At 39.9% G+C, this 20,399-nt stretch overlaps 2 protein-coding genes across 6 annotated transcripts in view; one reads left to right on the forward strand and one right to left on the reverse strand.

Moving 5' to 3' along the window:
* The window catches only part of fsip1 (fibrous sheath interacting protein 1), a 29,139-nt gene extending 17,597 nt beyond the window's left edge, over positions 1 to 11,542 (reverse strand). For all 5 annotated transcript variants that reach the window (XM_040137866.1, XM_040137864.1, XM_040137865.1 and 2 more), the window contains exons 1-8: positions 11,128 to 11,542; positions 10,970 to 11,027; positions 10,699 to 10,868; positions 10,490 to 10,571; positions 10,299 to 10,391; positions 9,467 to 9,591; positions 9,123 to 9,242; positions 6,211 to 6,372 (exon numbers count right to left, since the gene is read on the reverse strand). In XM_040137866.1, coding sequence (XP_039993800.1) covers positions 6,211 to 6,372; positions 9,123 to 9,242; positions 9,467 to 9,591; positions 10,299 to 10,391; positions 10,490 to 10,571; positions 10,699 to 10,868; positions 10,970 to 11,027; positions 11,128 to 11,289 — 972 coding nt within the window. In that variant the 5' untranslated portion in view covers positions 11,290 to 11,542. The remainder of the gene's footprint in view (positions 1 to 6,210; positions 6,373 to 9,122; positions 9,243 to 9,466; positions 9,592 to 10,298; positions 10,392 to 10,489; positions 10,572 to 10,698; positions 10,869 to 10,969; positions 11,028 to 11,127) is intronic.
* On the forward strand, positions 11,507 to 20,381 carry LOC120795736 (sushi domain-containing protein 4-like). The gene is given in 14 exon segments (XM_040137862.1): positions 11,507 to 11,740; positions 12,397 to 12,538; positions 13,593 to 13,784; positions 14,024 to 14,215; positions 14,614 to 14,679; positions 14,682 to 14,804; positions 15,043 to 15,234; positions 15,637 to 15,828; positions 16,801 to 16,995; positions 17,313 to 17,504; positions 17,977 to 18,171; positions 18,260 to 18,392; positions 18,544 to 18,941; positions 19,027 to 20,381. Coding segments are annotated over 13 exon segments (2,214 nt in total). The 5' UTR covers positions 11,507 to 11,740; positions 12,397 to 12,420; the 3' UTR covers positions 19,053 to 20,381.
* The last annotated feature ends 18 nt before the right edge of the window (positions 20,382 to 20,399 follow it).

The following is a 20,399-nucleotide window of genomic DNA, read 5'->3' on the forward strand; positions in this document are numbered from 1 at the left end:
GTAAGAATTTAACAAATGAGATATAGCATGGTAATGGCAATTTTTTTCCTCGCATCGTTCACACCAATCTGACTGTTGTACCTTGCAGCCCATGTTGATATCCCCCAAACAGCCAGTGTTAGCTGTAAGCTTGCTACAAACGGACGCACCAACTGTATCTGTCATTTCCCTCCGGTCTCTCTCCTTTTTACTCTCATCTCTGTACATCTATGAGACAGATTGATCGCATTTTCTATTGGTTAATATTTTTTCGCGTCAGTTTGTGCCACCCTGGGTGAATCATGTCTGGTGTCTTCCCAGACAGCAAAATTGTTCTGGTAAATATTGGGCCACATATTTCTGTTTCTTCTGGATCTATATATGCCCGGTTCCTCAGCCCCAGTCTGGCCCACATACAGTGTGACTGTCAGATGATGCTTCCACATCTGGACAAATTCTGGTGCACACACAGAAAAAAATTTTCTGGCTGTCAGCCCACACTGGAGGATAACAACCAGAATCAGCCCCGATGTGTAAGTATATGGGTCAGACTTGGGCAATAGGCTTTCACCAGAAAAATTTTGGTATCTGGATTTCCATTGACTCTGTATACACCACCACGACGTCTAAAATTCATAGCACATTCTGTCAGAACGCCAATTTAGAGGTGCTTTTGGACAGATTTTGTTATCTCTGGACAGAGCCAGGTTAGCTGTTGCCCCTGTCTCTAAGCTAACTGGTTGTTGCTTCATATTTAACTAGACAGACAAAAGAGTAGCATTGAGGTTCTCATTGTAATCTCTGGCAAGAAATTGAATAAGTATATTTTCCAAAATGTCGAATTATTCCTCTAAAATATGGTGAGCTCTGCCCATGCATTTAAATATAAAGAATAGTGGGTTGTGATAATATACTAAAATACTTTAATTTGACCTAATTTGGGCCATGGAGATGAAAAATTAGCAAATATTTTAAGGTTGTTTATTGTTAACAGATGACTTTGTGACCAAAATTATCCACTATGGAGTGTCATAATGAGTGGAACAGTCAAAAGTTAGATCTTAACAAAGACAAGGAAAAACCTCTTGAAAACCACTTAACACAACTGCTGCTGTGGATGACACCAGTGGGAGAGGCATTTATAAGAAAACACAAACGGAATCGTATGGGAATTATAGGGTGGGGAAGGGTGTGGAGTCTATTCTTTTTAGCCAAGTTAATCTTGTGAAAAACACCAAGCGTGCCACATGACAAACCTGACATCTCAACTCTAACCCTGCAGCTGTCAAGCAATCAGAAGAATATATAAACTACAGAGGCTGCAAAGATGATATTAGAGTTTTTCATATTAGCATATACTTTGAATTAAAAAGGTTAAATTCCAATGTTTTCATTCTAATACACTCCAAAATAACATCCATTCACTACCAAGCTGGCTACCAGTGTGATGACTGCTGAACTATGCCGAACTTCACATCCTTTTCTGTTGTGAATTAGCATATTTTCAATATTGTTTGGGGAAATCACGTTCAGAGGAGGACAGTTTCTTCCTTAGCACAGAGGTTAAAATGTCTTTTTTGTCCTCCCGCTGTCATCACTATTAAAGAAAAACACATTGTTCCATAAAAAAATTACACTGCATTCTTTTTTTTACTTTCTAGTTCTGGTTTTATTTTGAGGTCAGAGCAGATACATGTATATCAAATGTATACTAACTGTATATTACAGGTTTGAACATTACGAATATGTCATGAATTCTAACACACTTGGGGATATAAAATAAGAACTAAGCCACATTTTTGATTAATATAACATGACCAAAGCTTCTCCATACGTTTAATTATATGACCGGACTAAATTAGATAAATTTGCAAACTATCTGCTGACCACATTGTGTTGGTCAAAAGGGCGTTTTCTGCCCAAAACTCTGCTCTCTCACTTAACATTTCCTGTAGTTAAAATCATGGGTGCTCATTAGCAACCACACAGTGTGACTAAGTGGCCTCATAGTCATACATCAAAATATAGCCAACCAATACGCAACAAAAACACAGCTGGTGTTACTATGCAAACGGACAAGAAGCTGAATCCCTGTTGATTAAGGGAGGGCTCCCATGCCATCAAATACAGCAGGACAGTGACTTAAAACCATAATATCATTAATTCATTTTCATTGTAACCACACTTTGAAAAAAAAACCCATTTGAGAGAATGGCATATGTAATTCCAATCTGTGAAACACCAATGCACACACAAATACTTAAACACCCAACACCATCTAATTCTCATGACAGAATCCCTCTTCTGGCTTCAAACTGTGGGTGGTGCAGGCATTACCACACAGCAGTACAGTAGGAGGGGTGTACTGTACGTTCATCCTATGTGCCAACAGATGTTTTTAATCACGGGAAGGCTATTTTAGCTGAAGCCTGAGAAAAGGGGAGAAGAATAAAGAATGCACAAGGAGCAATGCTGTCATTAGCACAATATTAAAGTTGTCCAAGTGAAACAGCGTTTAAAGTTGTGTTTTGACTCCATTCAATCCAGATCATTAAAGTACGGACTGTAGCTACCTGACCTTTTTCCTATCATCAAAGATCATCAAAAAAGAGCCAGAGGCAAATTAAAGCAAGGCTTTTTCCCATCAAGACTTTCACCATGACTCACCATTTGGCGATGTGATGACTGATAATGTGCTTCCACAAACACTGATGCTGTGGTTTATGGCACTATGACATATAGTAGAATATGCACCTGCCACTGCATTGACCTTCATTAACAAATAGCTGATCCAAGTGCACTGCTATTTGCTTTAACACTAAACATGCAAGTATAAACTTCGTAATCCACAGATGAGCACCTCCGTCCAAGACATTTTCTCCTGTACAAAAAAGTACAAAGTATGCTTTCATATATTTTTGTATAAAAATGTCTTGCAACAAGCAGATGATTGGCTGCAATATATGGCCTATTGGTCTTTCTATCTAGTATACAGTAACCTTCGCATGTAAGTAAGCCATTCTGCATGTGTTAATCTCTCCAAATGAAAGGGGAAGCCTTGTTCCTTTTCTGGAGCTGGCACTCCTTTACCTCCACAAACTCTGTAATTAGGTTCCAATGGGGGGCTGACTCTCCTCCGTGGCAGTACACCGGCTGGTGCCAGACCTCACAGACTGCATCCACCCTCAATCGACGAACTCACTTGACCAGAGAGAGGCTACTGCAAAGGTGACTGCAGAGGAATGCACAGGCTGATTTTTTCCTCAGGATATCAATCAAGACTTATTGGAAACCGATGCCGCCAAAATCTGAAGTCACAGATTCAAGCCCTGACTGATCCTTTATGAGAGAGTGCACGCTGGGGAGAGGTGAATAACTCCTTCTTCCATGTAAAATGTGACAGATGATCGACCGACATAGCCAGAAAGCTAGAGACAATGGCAAATGTTGAAATCCAGGCCATGATTTAATATCACAGGGAAAAAAACGGTTTCAGCGGTGTTGAAACAGAGAGATGATCTCTGTTGTGTGCGTAAGAAACTGCTCTGGAATGAGCCGGCAAACAAGCAGGCTCCTGAACTGCTGTCCAAATGGTCTCTGTTAAGAACTCTGACTGGTGCAAGATACTCACAAGAACAAAGATAACCACAAAACAAAAGCATATTTACCTTTATGACCACCTTTAAGATTTATGGTTGCAGATGTGGAATGAATGACTGGCTCTGAAAGAGATTTATTTTGTGTGCAGTCTATCTTTAATATACTGTATGCCACAACAGTATGGAGGGATTAAGAAAAGTTAAGAAAACGGCTACTTTTTAAGCCTTCCAGGTGTGGTGTTCCCCAACCTTTCCGTTTTGATGTAATATACTACATGACAATACTAAAATACAGCGACTTTGAAATTGCTTGTCATTAGCAGTCTGGAGGTGAATCATCTGTAGCCATTTACTTGCGAGACAAAGTATTGCGTCATTGTTTAATTCACATTTTTCATCATTTGAAAAGGCATGCCTGCATCAGCCAATTTAGCACTAATGAAGAGCAGATGATGGATGGATGATGGGGAATTTTACTTTCACAAAAACGCTTTTAACCAGACAAGATGATTAAAGGGTGGGAGGGGAAGGGAACATAGGTTACACATAGTAACACATCCAGCTGTCCGGTAATATCACAGTTTGGTACTGTTGGCCAAAAGTCCACTCCAGACCATGTGTGGAGACTCTTGCACAAGGAAGTGATGTCTTATTTTAAATAAGAGTCTTACTTAAGGCAACAGTCGCAGTTATTGAGGAATGACAGTATTGTGCTACTGCACCCATAGCACCATTTCAGCCATTACAAATAGTTTAAACATTTGTTAATGAAATTTGCAAAATTTCAAAAAGCAGTGTGTCATGTTTCATAAAACACTCCCCAGAGTTCACCTAATGATCATGTACACATCTGGTTGGGCTCAACTGATTCTCAGTGTAAATGACTATACCTAAATCTTGTAGTGAAAACTACAGTGCTTTTGAAATTTAGTCAGTCTTCATCAGGCAATGGATTTAGTCATATTCTCTCAAATCAGCAGCCTGACTTTCTAACCTTCACACTGAAACTGCACCTGTGTGTCCTGCTGTAGTGTTTTGTGCTGCTGTGGCTGCAACTAATGATTATTTACTTTATCAATTAATCTGCCAATAATTTTTCCAATGAATCAATCAATCAGTGAAACAGGGAAAGATTTCCATTACAATTTCTCAGAACCCAAGCTGAGGTTATCAGATTGTTTGTTTTGTCCAACCAGGAGTCGAAATTCCAAAGATATTCAAATAATTATCATAGAAGACTAAGAAGATCAGCAAAAGTTGAAATTTGAGGAGTTGGAACCAATTATGTTTTGGCATTTTGCTTTGAAAATAGAGATTAATCAATTATCAAAATAGTTGCCGATTAATTTTCTGTCAATAGACTAATTAATTGACTGATAGCTTCAGCTCTACATGCCTTACATCTATAAGTTAATGTTGGCGTATATATCTGCCTGGCCGATTTTTCAGTCTAGGTCCACTGAAAACAGTTGAAAAGTTGAGAATCCTTATCATCTAAACAGATACTGAGGCGGCAAAACATAAATAACTTCAGTACCTCAACTTCAAATGTTAAGCTTTGTTTTACTGCCATTTCCAAGAATGACTTAGTAGTAAATTTACAATGGAAAAGTGAAATAATTAAGACAGTAACATAAATATTCCAGACATTATGACATAGATCATGCCCTATTCCAGCACTGGGATTCAAGTACAGCAGTTTTCCCTTGTCTACATCTAGTAGTGATAGTAGAAAATGGCACCCAGGGTTAGCATAACTGCGATATAAAGTTTTTATGACTTCAGATACATCATTTTCCGCTGACAGGCTAGGCAAATGATGAGCATGCCATCTGGCATTAAAATGCAGTGAGATAACGTACAGAGATAACTCACTCAGCTCGCGTCTAGGAGCGGGCCCAGACCTATGACCAAGGCCTAGAACATTTTTACAGTTATAAATATCTGTGAAATTGGTTCTCCACTGTCTAATGTGGTAGTGATGTACAGATCACTCAGACAGTGTGCAGTATATAAAGTGAGCATTATGAGTTGTAGTAGAGTTACAAAGTAATTCAGCATTTATAAAATATATAGATTCAATTTAGGAATAGACTAAATGTGAAAAATTATAAAGAGTCTAAATAGACAAAAATCATTTGCATTTATGAAAGTGATGGATACATAAACAGACCATTAACTAACTCAACATGTTAGAATAAAATATTATTAATGAATAACTGCATCAAAGTTACCTTTGCTCATATGGAAAGAACATAAACAATTTAATAATGAAACAACAGTCTAAAACATATTTTGACATTAAGTTTTCTAGCAGGAAATAATGCACGAGAGGCTTTATAAAGTGGCTTTCCTATGCAACTGTAGAAAAGTGGATGGAAAAAATGAGGCAACCCTCAGTTCCACATTACAGCAGCTTACACAATACTATTTTTTCCCCACTTACGAATAGGGGTGTAACTCCCTGAGGGTCAGTAACAAAAGATTTTACAAGATGTTGCCATCGATGCCCTACTGAGCTGACCTTGCAATAAGACTTAATGACCTCGTCCCAGAGCAGCCCTGAATGGTGTCTGATGGCGCTCTGAGAAAACACATTGCTAGTAGTGCTGTAGTGCTGTTGAAAACATACCTGGAGCACACTAAGGTTTGCGTAGGAGCTTTGGACGGGGAGAAATTCTTCGACAGGAAGGAGAAGGCGCATTTTGGAGTCAATGTCAATCAGCTGCTCCAGGTCAGAGGGCTCCGGGGTGTAACCTTGGCCTGTCAAGACTGACACAGCCCACAAGTCCTCCTGGAAGAACAGCATCACTGAAATAAGTCATAGCCCACTGGGTATAAGCCTGCTTTATTTTGTGGTAACCTAAATGGGGGACTAATAAACATTACCTATCTACCGCTTATTCAGCAACCTTCTAACAGTGATGTCTGAAACAGGAAAGGGGTACAAGTCTGACTCTAGCACTTGGTATTCACTTCTAGTTGATGAACAGGGAGCTGGTCAGTCCCCTACACCTAGCAACTATGTGTATAGTCAAATACCAAAACTTTGACATTTGCCTCTTCCTCACAGTGACTGTCTGTCCCAGCGATATTCCATTACATCCTATCGGAAACAGTGGGTGGTTAGTGACCTCATCGCGGCCCACTGGTGAGATAAGTTCTTGTAGCAAGACTATCATGCCAAAGAAGAGCACAACTCTACAAAGAACACAGCTGCTTGCTTGGATTTTGCAGAATGCCTCAGTCCCAGGCTTCAGAAAGCCCACGGTTTGCTCTTTGTGTTCATGTCAATGTCTTTAGACCATGCGTTAAATATTTAAGTTGTTAAACAGACAAATCTTATATATGTCAGGACAGAATAATAGAGTCCCACCATGACTTATTACGAGACACGGGACCTCATAGACAAGATGTAAAACACAGCCTCAGAAAAAAGTTGTATTTTCATCCTTTACTGAGCACTACTCTGAATCTGTCCCGCTGGTGGTATAGTCATTAAATTAAATTTTGAATGTGTGTACAAAACACAAACAATTACCCAGAGTGAGAACCCCACTAAGCCCGGTGGTCTTCTTCACAGTGACTGAGTCTACAGAAACAAGGAACAAAAATGGTGAGGAAACCGGGAAATAGTGTAAAAACTTTTTTTAGTCAAAACACAAAAGTATTCCATCAGTAAATGAACAGTTGGCCAGTTTGGGAAGTGTGTCTATTTGCTTTCTTGCTGAGAGTGAGAAGCTAACTGGCTGTGGGCTGTAGCTTTACAATACAGACATGAGAGGGTATCAATCTTCTCATCAGCTCTCGACAAGAAAGCAAAGCAGCATGTTTCCCATGTCAGACTATTACTACGTTGTTTTTTTTTCCCCTAGAGATTTTTTTTTCTTTGGCATATTGGACAGTCCGTAGTGAAGAGACGGACAAGAAACAAGGGGAGAGAGATGGGGTATGACATGCAACACAAGCCCCTGATGGAATCGAAGTAGGGACATTGTAACATTAAATAATCAGTCATTTCCTTTTACAAAAGAATCACTGTACAGCTGTTCTTAAACCCCCTTAATGAGTACTACTGATCTTACTTTCACTTAGTATCAACCTGAGCCCAAAGGTAAGAGATGAATATCAGTGCTCCACCACTGCAGCCCCAAAATGGTCTACAATGACTGACTGCTACTGATTTATTGCCTCGGGTTACCAGAACTACACAAATCTGTGGAGCTTGTTAGGATGAGAGTTGTTGCCTTTAAAAAAAAGTGTACGAGACAAACAGTGAGCAGCAGCTTGTGGTTGGTGTGCCCTTGGGAATTCTGCCAAGAATTGGGTGAAGTCCTCAGAACTGAAGACCCATCACTGCCAAAGACCTGGCAATATAAATAATGTGATTGCTCCATTATGGACATTCATAATAGCGCGTCTTGAAATAACAGTCTTCCTCCAGCCAATTAAAAAACCCAGAGCATCTGCACTCCTCCAGTTTGGTATCTGCTGCCACTATTACTCCAGCATGGTTCTAAAAGTCAAGGTAAACACTATAAATACAGAAACAAAACATTTAAAAAAAAAAAAACGCTGGTTAGCTGTCCCACGGATGTAGAGCTGTCGGGGTAAAGCTAAATAGAACCGTATGTGAAAGGTAAGTATGTTCCCTCTCGCTTCCCAACAAGCTTCATCCCATCTGACTTCAAACTGGCCTCACAGCTGCCGAAAGGGCTATTAAAGCTAATTAAAAGTGAGAATAAAAGCATTTGAAGTTTGGATGGTGTAGGTGGGTTCACAGTGAAACAGTCTACTTCTCCAGGTGGCACAGGGTCTGGGATGAATCAAAGGAAAACAACAGGCCTCATTCTCTTTGGTTTAAAGCTCTATCAGCACACCCTCACAATGAGAGCAACTGTAGCTTATAGCAGGACTGTATGAAAGATCCTGGCTTCTGAATTTTGCGGAGACAACAGACAGGGAATTGTTATAAAAACACGACTACGACACGATTATGAAAGTGAATCCTTAAAATGTGGCATTCCATGTGAACTGCATATGGCACTTCACATCTGGTTCATAATCTGAGCTGCTCTGAGGAGTCAGAATCTTCTGCCCAGAGGCTGTCTCAGCTGCCAAGCAGTCCTCAAAACATGGATATCTGACCAATGTTACTCTACATGTGCTATTCTGTGGGCCAAAGTGTGGCTGTGTTATTTAAAAATCTTCCATAACATCATTCAAAAGTCCAAATGATAGATAATGACACGCATTCCGACAAGTACATTCACAAAAGAAACAATTTATAAACGCAGAAATTGTATTAAAAGGCTGTGACTAAATAATGAAAAGAATATTTCTACAAAACAGTTAACATACCATGTTTCAAATCTAGTAAATATAAGCTCAAAATGTGGGTAGCAGAAGTAGCGGATGGGATCGTCTGCTGCTGTGCTGTTCACAATGAGACCTCTAGACACGAAGGGGAAATATAAAGGAACTTGAAAAACAGAGACTCTTCCTACAGCATATGTTGTCTGTTAGGGCTTCATGTCAGCCTACCTCGCTGTCTGCTCCTCTGGCACTGTCCTCTTCCTCTTCGTCTATTTCTCGGAGGAGCTTGGCCAGGCGCTCTTTCTCTGCCTGGGTCAAAAGCACTTGGCCCCCATCACCATTTACTAGCTATTGCATTACACAACGTTTGGAAAGAAAAAGACTGTGAAAATCATTATTTGCATTACATTTCTATACTTTTCAGTGGTGCCCTAATAGATTTAAAATATGTCTTTCCCTTGCACTACAGGCAAATATTTTCCCCACTGGAAAAACAAACAGTCGAGAGACTTGCTCTAAGTCATGCGATATACCCCATCACTGCGTCTGGCCCAACGTGAACTTTGACATACCTTAATGTTTCTCTTGACAAAGTTCTTCTGTATTTTCTTGCCTTTGGAAGCTCCACAGTGGCTGCCTTCAAATTGCTCGTCCCCAGTCTCAAATGATTCTGTTGAGCTGCCTGGCCTCCTCTCACCTGTCAGACAAGCCACACTTTAGATTCCAGAAGGTAAATATTGAAAAAGTAATTCAAAGCTTTAAAAATAACCATTAGACATATCTGGTAAAAAACACAGAATTTCTGCAGGAGTTTTTTATTTTTTAGCCACAAGTTCTTGTTCTGTCATCTGATCCACATGATTAAAGAGTTTCCAGCTGTCCAAATAATGTTGAAACAGAGTGAAATATAATTTCAAAAAAAAATTTCAGACTAATCTAATGCTTCAAGGTGGCATAGTGGGTAGAAAGACAGTGTTTTATCGGAATTGTAAGAGGTTCAAGTCCCCTTGATAGGAAGCAGCCAACCTGCGTAAGTCTCTCAGAGAAATGCATTGAATTCCTCACAGTTCCTGGACTGCTGTTTTTGGGAGAAAAAGGAGAATTTTTTTTCCTTGGGGGATCAATATCCTTAAAAAGCCTCAAGATCTTGATCAGGAAATTATTCAGGAGTCACATAGTAAACTGTTATGCATTCACCTCTGGAAAACTGCTGTAATATCTGAGTTAGTGCACTACTGTCTGCACCAGCCTACAATGGAAAAAACAACAACTGTAAGTTCCCTGAGCTCATGGCGCCATCAAGCGCACAATCTAGGTAGTACAGAACATATATTTTAATAACAGAACAAAACGGGGAAATATGTGTGCTGCAATTTCTTTCATGTATGATTTTCACTGACTCACTTTGCTCCAAATGTTGGCTTGGTCTGTCATAGTCACGGTCAAGAACCTGAGTTTCAAACATAGGCACAAAATCGTCCTCCTCTTCCTCTGTCCCTTTATAATAAAAAACATACTTTAGATGTCTCACGGTGACTGCATGTACTACTCTTTTCAACGTTGTTGTCGATCTTTATAGTGTTGTTTATGCTTACCACTGGGTCCTTCCAGAGCTAAAAACAGCCTAGTGTTCAAAGCTTCATGAGCACATTCAGAGTGACCTTCAGGCTTATTCTGCTGCAGAAAAATACACGGTATAACATCCCACCGTAACTAATATGGGCGAACACCTTTTTTAGTCAAAAACAGTTCTTGTCTAGTGAACTGGTTATGTATGAAGAGTGAATGCAAAGACTGTATCTACCAGTAGTTCTTGCCAGAGTTTTGTTTGAAGTTCTTTCCTTTGACGCTTGAGTTCTTTTGCTTTGCAGATCTTTACAGACAGTATTTCATCAAGTCGTCTCATTTCCTCAATGGCTGTCTGTAGTTCTGAATCTTCCTTCCCCTCATCCGTAACATCAACGTGACTCTGACCTAAAAGAAGCACAAATATTCTTTTATGACTTGGTGCAACTTAAATCTAAAATCCTAAAACTCAGTTCACTATTCCATTGCACATTATACATAACCCTTACCTTGGTCAGGTCCACTGGCTGAAGATGTGATTAGAGTTTCTTCAGAGTGGCTCTGGATCTAAAGAGAATTGTTTTCTAAAGTTATTGGAAATTATCAGATTTTGTAAGTTAATAATAATGAGTTTTTTTCTTCCGGTGTATCATCTTTACTTAATTACCTGAATATCAGCAGCATCGTTGGTCAAAACAACAAGGGCAAAGGGAGTTGTAGGACAGATTCTGTCACTATGAGGCAATGACACGCTGGACACACGGCTACCTGTTTGCTCACTCGATGCAGGTCGGGAAATGTCATCTAAACTACCTCTGATAATTTCCATAGTCTGATTCTCTTAAGCTGTATTTCAAGAAAAAAAAGCGTCAACGGAGTATTTGCATTTATTAAATAGCCCTTAGCTAAATAAAAAACACTTGTCAACAGAAATTTTCGACAGTTTTTCCGCTAAAGATTTTGGTAACTATGGACGCAAACACTCCCGGATGTTGTAGCTATGTAAATATATACGTATATTTGTTACTATGGCTACCGAACGAAATCGAGGCAGCTCAGCTGACGATTCAATCGATGCAGCTAGCTAGCGTAGCGGATAGCAAATTAGCCAGTAGGGCGCTAGCTAGCGGTTAGCTGTAGTAGTAACGCTAGGCTCGTAAAATCATATTTTTGTTGTTTCCGCAGTAATTTTAAATGTCCTCGGCGTAGCTGGCATATTGTTGATAAAAGACTGCAGCGTAAGAAAGCGAGGGTGGAGGTTTCGAGGCCGTGTTGTTGTGGTAGGTTAACGTTAACAAACGAGCCATTTTAATGTCTAGCTAGCGTTAGCAAGCTAAGAAGGCTAATATTGATTATATCAGGTAGCTAACCTAACGCTGAAAATCAGCTATGATGTGTTCTGCTGGATATTAATTATCAATGGTTGGTAGCACTGTTGTTAGCTAGTTATATTCAACATTATGTACCCGGTATGTCAATGTAGTATGTTTTGTTTAGCCCTTGTTCTGTATGGCGTTATCAAACTTAGCTATCACAGCTAATAATGAAGAAGTGAAAATGGGTGTGTAGCCGCAGAGACAGAAACATTCAGAACCAACATTAGCGATATTTTAAATGTCGGATATATAATTAGCCAGAGTGAATGCTTCGCTAACATTGATAAATAACGACAGGAACGAGGGGAGTTGGCAGTCTCTAATTACAGCTAGCATGCTAAATGCGTTTAGCCTCAACACTATTATTTTTCTCTCAGTTCTGTCACTGTACCATTGTACCACTGTCCCACACCCACACCCAATTTTGCTGGCAGCTGCCCAAGCTCTGCAGAGTACCTGCGCTAGGCAGGTGTTAGCATATGGTCAAGGCTGTGGGGGACTGCCTTTTCATCATGACATATTTATACCTTTGTAATAACCAGATTTCATGATCATTCCAGGTTGAGTTGACTCTGCAGAGGAAGATGAGCAATGGAATGATAGAGTCAGTATCAAAAGCATTTTTGGCCCACACCTCAGCCACTAAACAGTCCTTCTTATTGCTGCTGGGTTTGACTGTTGTGTCCACTGGGCAAGGATCAGGTAAGAGGCAGGATTTATGGTTCAACCCTCCTACAATACAAAGTTTTGTCGGTTATGTCTGTACTGTATTAGCTTGTATTTTCTGACCAATTGGTTAAGGGAGTCCTGACACTGAGAGGGTGTGTCTTGTTCTACTGCATGGTGGGCACTTAAGCAACTGTCTCTAAACACTGATTTCAGTATGTGCCAGTTTAAACCAGCAAATTTTTATCTTCAGAAACAGTGCAGCCCCAAAACTGCCTGACATGATTATGTTGTCCAAATATCATATGCTTTTAGTATAGTGCACTAATGATATACATGTATATAATGTAACTACTGTACACTTAAAGCAAGAAGTCAACTGTTCAAGGTTTATTTTTATTCAGGCAATCTGAAGAGTGTTGGAATACATTAAAAGCAAAAGAAATGTACTTTCAGTGGTTTCAGATTTTGTGTCAAAGTTGAACCATTATCCCCACAAACAGTTGTTTGGTTACAGTTCCAGTACTAAAGGAAAGACCAAGACCACACTCTTATGATGTACATAATAGCTGGATTGCCATGTAGGTGCCATGAAATTGCCATGAAATGTGTTGTGTATGTTTTGTGAATCGTCTCAAAAACATTAAACTGATTGTGGTGACCTATTAACCTTTCCTCTTTCAGCACTCTTGCACCAAAGATTTCCCATTTACACAAAATATTGTGATACGAAAATGATAGGATGATTGCCATGACATATTATTTCTCTCCAGATGAAAAACTTTTTAAAATGTTTTTACCCATTGTGTACTCCTATAATAAGTTGCTACCTCAGCAATAAGGCAGTAAGAATGTTGTTGGTACTGTTCAATACCGTTGTTTTGTGGGGTGTAATGTATATGCATAAAAATGCAAAGCCTTTCTATTATAGATGGTTACCATAGGTCATTCAGTGTCTGTATTACTGGTGGCTTCACTGGGTAACATATGTCAAACTAGGCCCAAAATATTTTTTGCTCTAATTCTACTGGGGGGCAAAAAACCTGAGCAGTTTCACAGAATTTTTTCTTCTCTGGTCTTCTCTTCCCAGGATGTGTGAGGCCATATATGGTCCAGAACAGCTGGGTAAACCTCACAGAAACCAACAGGGGCTCGTTCCCCGTGGGCACCGTACTGCAGTACAGCTGTGACCCTGGTTACCTGCCAGACGGACCCAGCATCCTCACCTGCACCACACTGGGACGCTGGTCCTCTGAACCTCCTCAGTGTATACGCAGTGGTGGTAAGATATTCTGTCCACCACTGGCTTTTTTGACTGATAAAGTAATAAGGAGTCAGTCCAATTTAATATCCTGGTCTCACAAGTAGAAATCTTTACTTTTCTTGGTTTAGTTAAATTTTTTAGTTTTTAGATTTTTTACCAATTTTACTAACATATACATTTTAAAAACAACAACAACACAAAATAACTTTTAAAGTTGGGCTGTATCTTCATGTGTTGTATTTTTTTTTCCCTATTAGCATGTTTACCCCTCACCAAGCCCGAGAACGGGGGCTACTCCTGCCACCCATCCCCCTGTCGATTGTTTTCCCATGGCACTGTGATCGAGTTCTTCTGTGATGAGGGCTTTGTTCTCACTGGAGACTATAAGTACCTAACCTGTCAGGATGGGCAGTGGGACGGCCCCATGCAGATCAGTTGTGTAAGCCAAGGTTGGTCAGTCCTCAAACTCAGATCTATCTATAGGTTAATGCACTGGCCTCAACATACCCCTGTGAGGATAATAATGCCTGAAAATTAGATGGATTTTGTGGATAAATCAGTCCATCAAAGAGCTGGTCTTAACACTATTAACAGTTTCAGCTATGATAGTTAGTGTCTTAATCTAAACTTTCTTCAAAACAACTTTTTATGTTAAGCTCTTTTCTTAGTTATTTTAATTATTATATTTTCTGTTCTATTTTAAGTCTCTTTTATCTGTGTTAAACTCTTTTACCTGTAAAGCACTTTGTAACACTGTTTTAAAACGTGCTATATAAACAAAACCTATATTTATTATTAAAGACTAAGTACAGATATTATCTTTTTTTGAATGTTGTACCTTTTTAAGGTTGTATGAGGCCCTCCATGGTGCAGCATGGCTCAACTAATCTGACGGACACCAACAGGAGCTTGTTCCTGTGGGCACAGTACTGCAGTACAGCTGTGATCCTGGTTACCTGCCAGCCGGACCCAGCATCCTCACCTGCACCACACTGGGACACTGGTCCTCTGAACCTCCTCAGTGTATACGCAGTGGTGGTAAGATATTCTGTCCACCACTGGCTTTTTGACTGATAAAGTAATAAGGAGTCAGTCCAATTTAATATCCTGGTCTCACAAGTAGAAATCTTTACTTTTCTTGGTTTAGTTAAATTTTTTAGTTTTTAGATTTTTTACCAATTTTACTAACATATACATTTTAAAAACAACAACAACACAAAATAACTTTTAAAGTTGGGCTGTATCTTCATGTGTTGTATTTTTTTTTCCCTATTAGCATGTTTACCCCTCACCAAGCCCGAGAACGGGGGCTACTCCTGCCACCCATCCCCCTGTCGATTGTTTTCCCATGGCACTGTGATCGAGTTCTTCTGTGATGAGGGCTTTGTTCTCACTGGAGACTATAAGTACCTAACCTGTCAGGATGGGCAGTGGGACGGCCCCATGCAGATCAGTTGTGTAAGCCAAGGTTGGTCAGTCCTCAAACTCAGATCTATCTATAGGTTAATGCACTGGCCCTCAACATACCCCTGTGAGGATAATAATGCCTGAAAATTAGATGGATTTTGTGGATAAATCAGTCCATCAAAGAGCTGGTCTTAACACTATTAACAGTTTCAGCTATGATAGTTAGTGTCTTAATCTAAACTTTCTTCAAAACAACTTTTTATGTTAAGCTCTTTTCTTAGTTATTTTAATTATTATATTTTCTGTTCTATTTTAAGTCTCTTTTATCTGTGTTAAACTCTTTTACCTGTAAAGCACTTTGTAACACTGTTTTAAAACGTGCTATATAAACAAAACCTATATTTATTATTAAAGACTAAGTACAGATATTATCTTTTTTTTTGAATGTTGTACCTTTTTTAAGGTTGTATGAGGCCCTCCATGGTGCAGCATGGCTCAACTAATCTGACGGACACCAACAGGAGCTTGTTCCCTGTGGGTACAGTACTGCAGTACAGCTGTGATCCTGGTTACCTGCCAGCCGGACCCAGCATCCTCATCTGCACCACACTGGGACACTGGTCCTCTGAACCTCCTCACTGTATACGCAGTGACGGTAAAGACAAATCTCTTCATAGTACTTTTGCATTACATAGTACACATACACAACATAAACACTCTCTACACCTTGTATCAACATGCACTGTAGCCTGGTTGAACAGATGGTAGGTTTAGGTGTATTATAGTTTGGTATTTTTCATCATTTTTTACTTTTGTTTTAGTTGCCAATATTAATTTCAATTTCATTTTCATACCTACTGTATGTATTTTCGGTTTGTATTTCATTTTACATCTGGGATTTTAACCTACATTTTGTTTACATTAATAACGCTAGTGCACTGCCCTTTCAAAATGTGCCTGTGGGAAGGGGCTGACTGCTTGGCCTGTGTTAATCCAGCTTGCAGCTTTCCTCAAAAGCACCATCCAAACAACTTCACACTGACACTGCACTTCCTGGGGTCCTGAATAATACACCTGCCGTGACGTTGTTGTGTCCCCTAGCAGTGCTAGAGTAAACATGTCATTTCTGGAGTCGGCTGCTCCGCTCTGCCCCAATAGTGTCAGGGTAACGGTATAGAAAGTGCTGTCGTGGTTGATTTCCGCCTTTTCTCAAAACCCTGGCATGTGCATCCTGTAAATTGTCCAGGCGCTGTACTGCCCTCGTGGTGTAGTTATTCCTTTTTCTTTGCGTAAAGTAACATGTAGAAAATCGTTGTTTGAAGCTTTCTACAGAACAGCTCATCCAAAAAGCTTTACAGTTGACACTGCAGTTCCTTGGGGTTCAGCAATACACAAGAAAATCGAAATATAGACCAACAGACAGAGATTCCTCCTTTTTATAGTTAGATTTATTTGGATTGAGCAACATCCAGCTACTGTGATAACAAAAATAGAGATATTATGACTAACATGCTGCTCATAATCAGAGAATCTTTGAATGGAGACAAAATGAGATGTTGACACCTTAGTAAAACAATAGCACTGGAGTTTATAGATATTTATTGTATTTCTTTCTTTCCATGGACAGTATGCCAACCTCCATATCAGCCAGAGAATGGGGGCTACACCTGCCACCCCTCCCCATGCGGAAGACTTTCTCATGGCACCATGATTCAATATTTCTGTGATGAAGGTTATGTTCTGAGGGGAGACTATAAATTCCGTACATGTCAGTATGGGAAATGGGACAGCCTAGTGTCAATCAGCTGCCTCATGGAGCAAGGTAAAGGTAGATTTGATGACGCATTTGAACTATTAGATAAATAATTACAAGGTTCTGTACAAATAACCGTGTCAGCTGTTTGTCTGTCTCACAGACTGCAACCTTTTTTATGTTAGGGTCTAGTCTTATTTTAACCATTTTTAATTTTTTTGTTCTATGTTATTTATTTTCTTTGATCTGTTAAACTCTTTTCTACGTTAATTGTTTTATAAAGCACTTTGTGACACTTAGTTTAAAAGTTTCATCAAAAGTGCTATATAAACAAAGCCTATATGGGTTATTGAAGATTAATTTTTGAATGTCGTCCCTTTTTTAAGGTTGTGTAAGGCCCTCCATGGTGCAGCATGGCTCAACTAATCTGACGGATACCAACAGCAGCTTGTTCCCTATGGGCACTGTACTGCAGTACAGCTGTGACCCTGCTTACTTGCTAGATGGACCCAGCATCCTCACCTGCAACGCACAAGGACACTGGTCCTCTGAACCTCCTCGCTGTATACGCAGTGAAGGTAAAGACAAAACCGTATAAAGTACTACTGCAATTTTGATTTTGTAGTTGTTTTAATGTGGCTATTAAAATTTAAGTCTGTTTCCCTCACAACACTTAGATTTCTGGCTTGGTTTGTGGTTTTTAAAGTTTGAAGCTGAGCACTGACTATGAATTTTTCTTTGTTATATTGGCTCCAAAAACAGTGCACTTACTCAGTGCTGGTATGGGACCATAATCTCTTGGTGATATTGTTATATAAATTGGTGTGTTGTCCAGATAATATCTGGTAATTTTTAGGTTGAATAGAAGAGGCCCCTGAATGGAGCCTTGGGGAATTCCACATATGGTTTTGTACAATCAGATGTGCAATTACCAATTTACACAAAGTAGTTACTGTCCTTCAAATAGGATTCAGACCAGTTTAGCACTAGCTCAGTGAAGCAACATACAACACTGATATATTCATTGTATTTCTTTTATTCCATGGACAGTATGCCAGCCTCCATATGAGCCAGAGAACGGGGGCTACACCTGCCACCCTTCCCCATGCCAAAGACTCTCTCATGGCACTGTGATTGAATATTTCTGTAACGAAGGTTATATTCTGAAGGGAGACTATAAATACCTTACCTGTCAATATGGGGAATGGGACGGCCAAATGAAACTAAGCTGCCTCATGGAGCAAGGTAAAGATTAGATGACACATCTGAACTATTAGATAAATAATTACAAAGTTATGTACAGATAACCAGGTCAGTTGTTTATGTCTCACAGACCGTGATCCGACTTTACCACTGGGGATGCCCGCCTTGTCCATAGTGGCATCCACAGCTAGCTCAGTGGCGCTCATCCTGCTCCTCGTGGTGCTGTTTGTACTTCTACAGCCAAAACTCAAGTCCCTCCATCGGTGAGTTTGCCCTCAAAGTAATGTTTGTTCACTACCAGCATCTTGTAATTGAAATCAGAGAATATGGTAGGCATTTTTACATTGAGGACCCCACTCTTGGAAGTAGCAGAAGTTGACAGATTTAAACTTTCCTCTGGTCCACCGCACCTAGACGTGATCAGGGTGTGTCTGGACAGCCCGTGTCCATCCTGGTGGAAGGAGTCCAGGTGACTCTGCCCTCATATGAGGAGGCTGTGAGTGGTGGTGGAGCCTCAGCTTCAGCTCTCAGCTCCGAGTCTCGAGTCCAGATAGTGCTGTCTGAAGGTCAGCATGCCACAGTGCCAGAGGCTGGCCCCTCTAGACCTTCGTCCCTCAAACAGCACCAGTCAGAGATGGCTGTGGTCCACCCTGTACCGCCGTCCACATCCTCCTCATCACCCTCACCCTCATCCTCTACCTGGGTTCTGGAGCATGCAGGTGCCACATCTCCTTCATCCTCACAAAGAAGGCCGTCTGCAGGCAGCGACCAGCACAGCCGGTTTCTGGACTCTGAGATGGACTACTCTGATGGTAAAACCCTCCTCATATACACTTTTTACTAATATAAAGTCCCCACTTTTTTAACGACGCAGACCTTTTTATCTGTTTTCTACAGATATACCATTGCTGAAGGAGGCCTGAAACATGCTGCAGCCTTTGGACTTACCCGAGACAACCAGAGTTGGTACTGACCTGTACTGGTGAGTGGGATGCCTCTTGAGAGTTTGTCAGCACAGCTGTCAACACAGACCACCCCGGCTAAAGAGGCTCTGAGTGAAGCTGTGGATCACTCAGAACAGTTCCTCTGACCATCCCAAGGGAGAACAGAGAAGGGATTCACGTGTACATACATGCTTACATTTTTTATAGGAATTCCTACACTACATATGTATTTCTAATGTCTGAAGCGCAGTTTGAAAATGTAGAACAAAATCATAAAGGAACAGGCACCTCTGTGTCTTTAAAGGCTGTTGAAAAACATGACTGTATTTCAGATGAATGGGCAAAGCGGCAAACTCCGTTTGGGAGCTAATAATCCCATCAGTGTCTTGTTTACTGTTATTTTTCTTTAACCACATATCATATTACACCATTTAAGACACATTGGAAAAGATGCATGAAGGCCAGGCAATCTAGATTGTTGTTTAAGTCATGTACACTCACAGCATTGTCTTTTTGCGATTATATGTCATTATTTAAGGTGTTATTAATCATGACTCACACCATTCCACATGTCATTGTACAGTATAAGGCTGCTTGTCCACCCAAGAGATCGCTTTGCTGCATTATTCTTTGGATTGAGGGCAAACACTTCAAGTGATTTATTTTCTTTGGGCCTGCATTCAACACATTTCATCCCTAAAAAGAGTTGCATCTCGAAATGTATTCTCTTCTTCAAAACCTTTCCCCCAATGGCCTTAGCTTTCCACTTCTATGCACAGGTATCTACAATATGTAAAATATGAAATTTTAAAAATGAATGTCAGTTAAATGCCTCCACTGCTTAGTGATATTATATGTGGCTTTGTCAGACACATCACTTGTATACCGGAAAATATTATCTTATTAATTTATTCAGGCTGCTTGGAACCTCCTGTTTTAAGACAGGAAACTAAAAAAGTGTATTTTATTTATTTGTGTCTAGAACGCTGTTGATCAGCCATGGCTTATTTTAATGCTTCCATAGCCCCTGGAAACTAAAAAAAAAAGGTCTTTTCATTTTGCTGCTTCAGTTTTAATTCTACTGCAGGCACGTTATATGTGATACTGTAACAGTGGCTTGGAAGATCCAACACAAAAAAAGAGTAAATGTATAGCTTAGTGTAATGTCAGTGTTCACTTTGTTTGACTGTCCATTGAGTTTACTTCTGGACTGAGGAATGGAATTTTTTTTTTTTTTTTTTTTCCTTGTGAAGATGGTATTTTAATATATGTAAAAAGTTTTAAGTTAAGTTTCCTCTGTATATACCATATGATCATTTTAATTAA

This window comes from Xiphias gladius, chromosome 10, assembly GCF_016859285.1.
Source record: "Xiphias gladius isolate SHS-SW01 ecotype Sanya breed wild chromosome 10, ASM1685928v1, whole genome shotgun sequence".
Taxonomy (NCBI): domain Eukaryota; kingdom Metazoa; phylum Chordata; class Actinopteri; order Istiophoriformes; family Xiphiidae; genus Xiphias; species Xiphias gladius.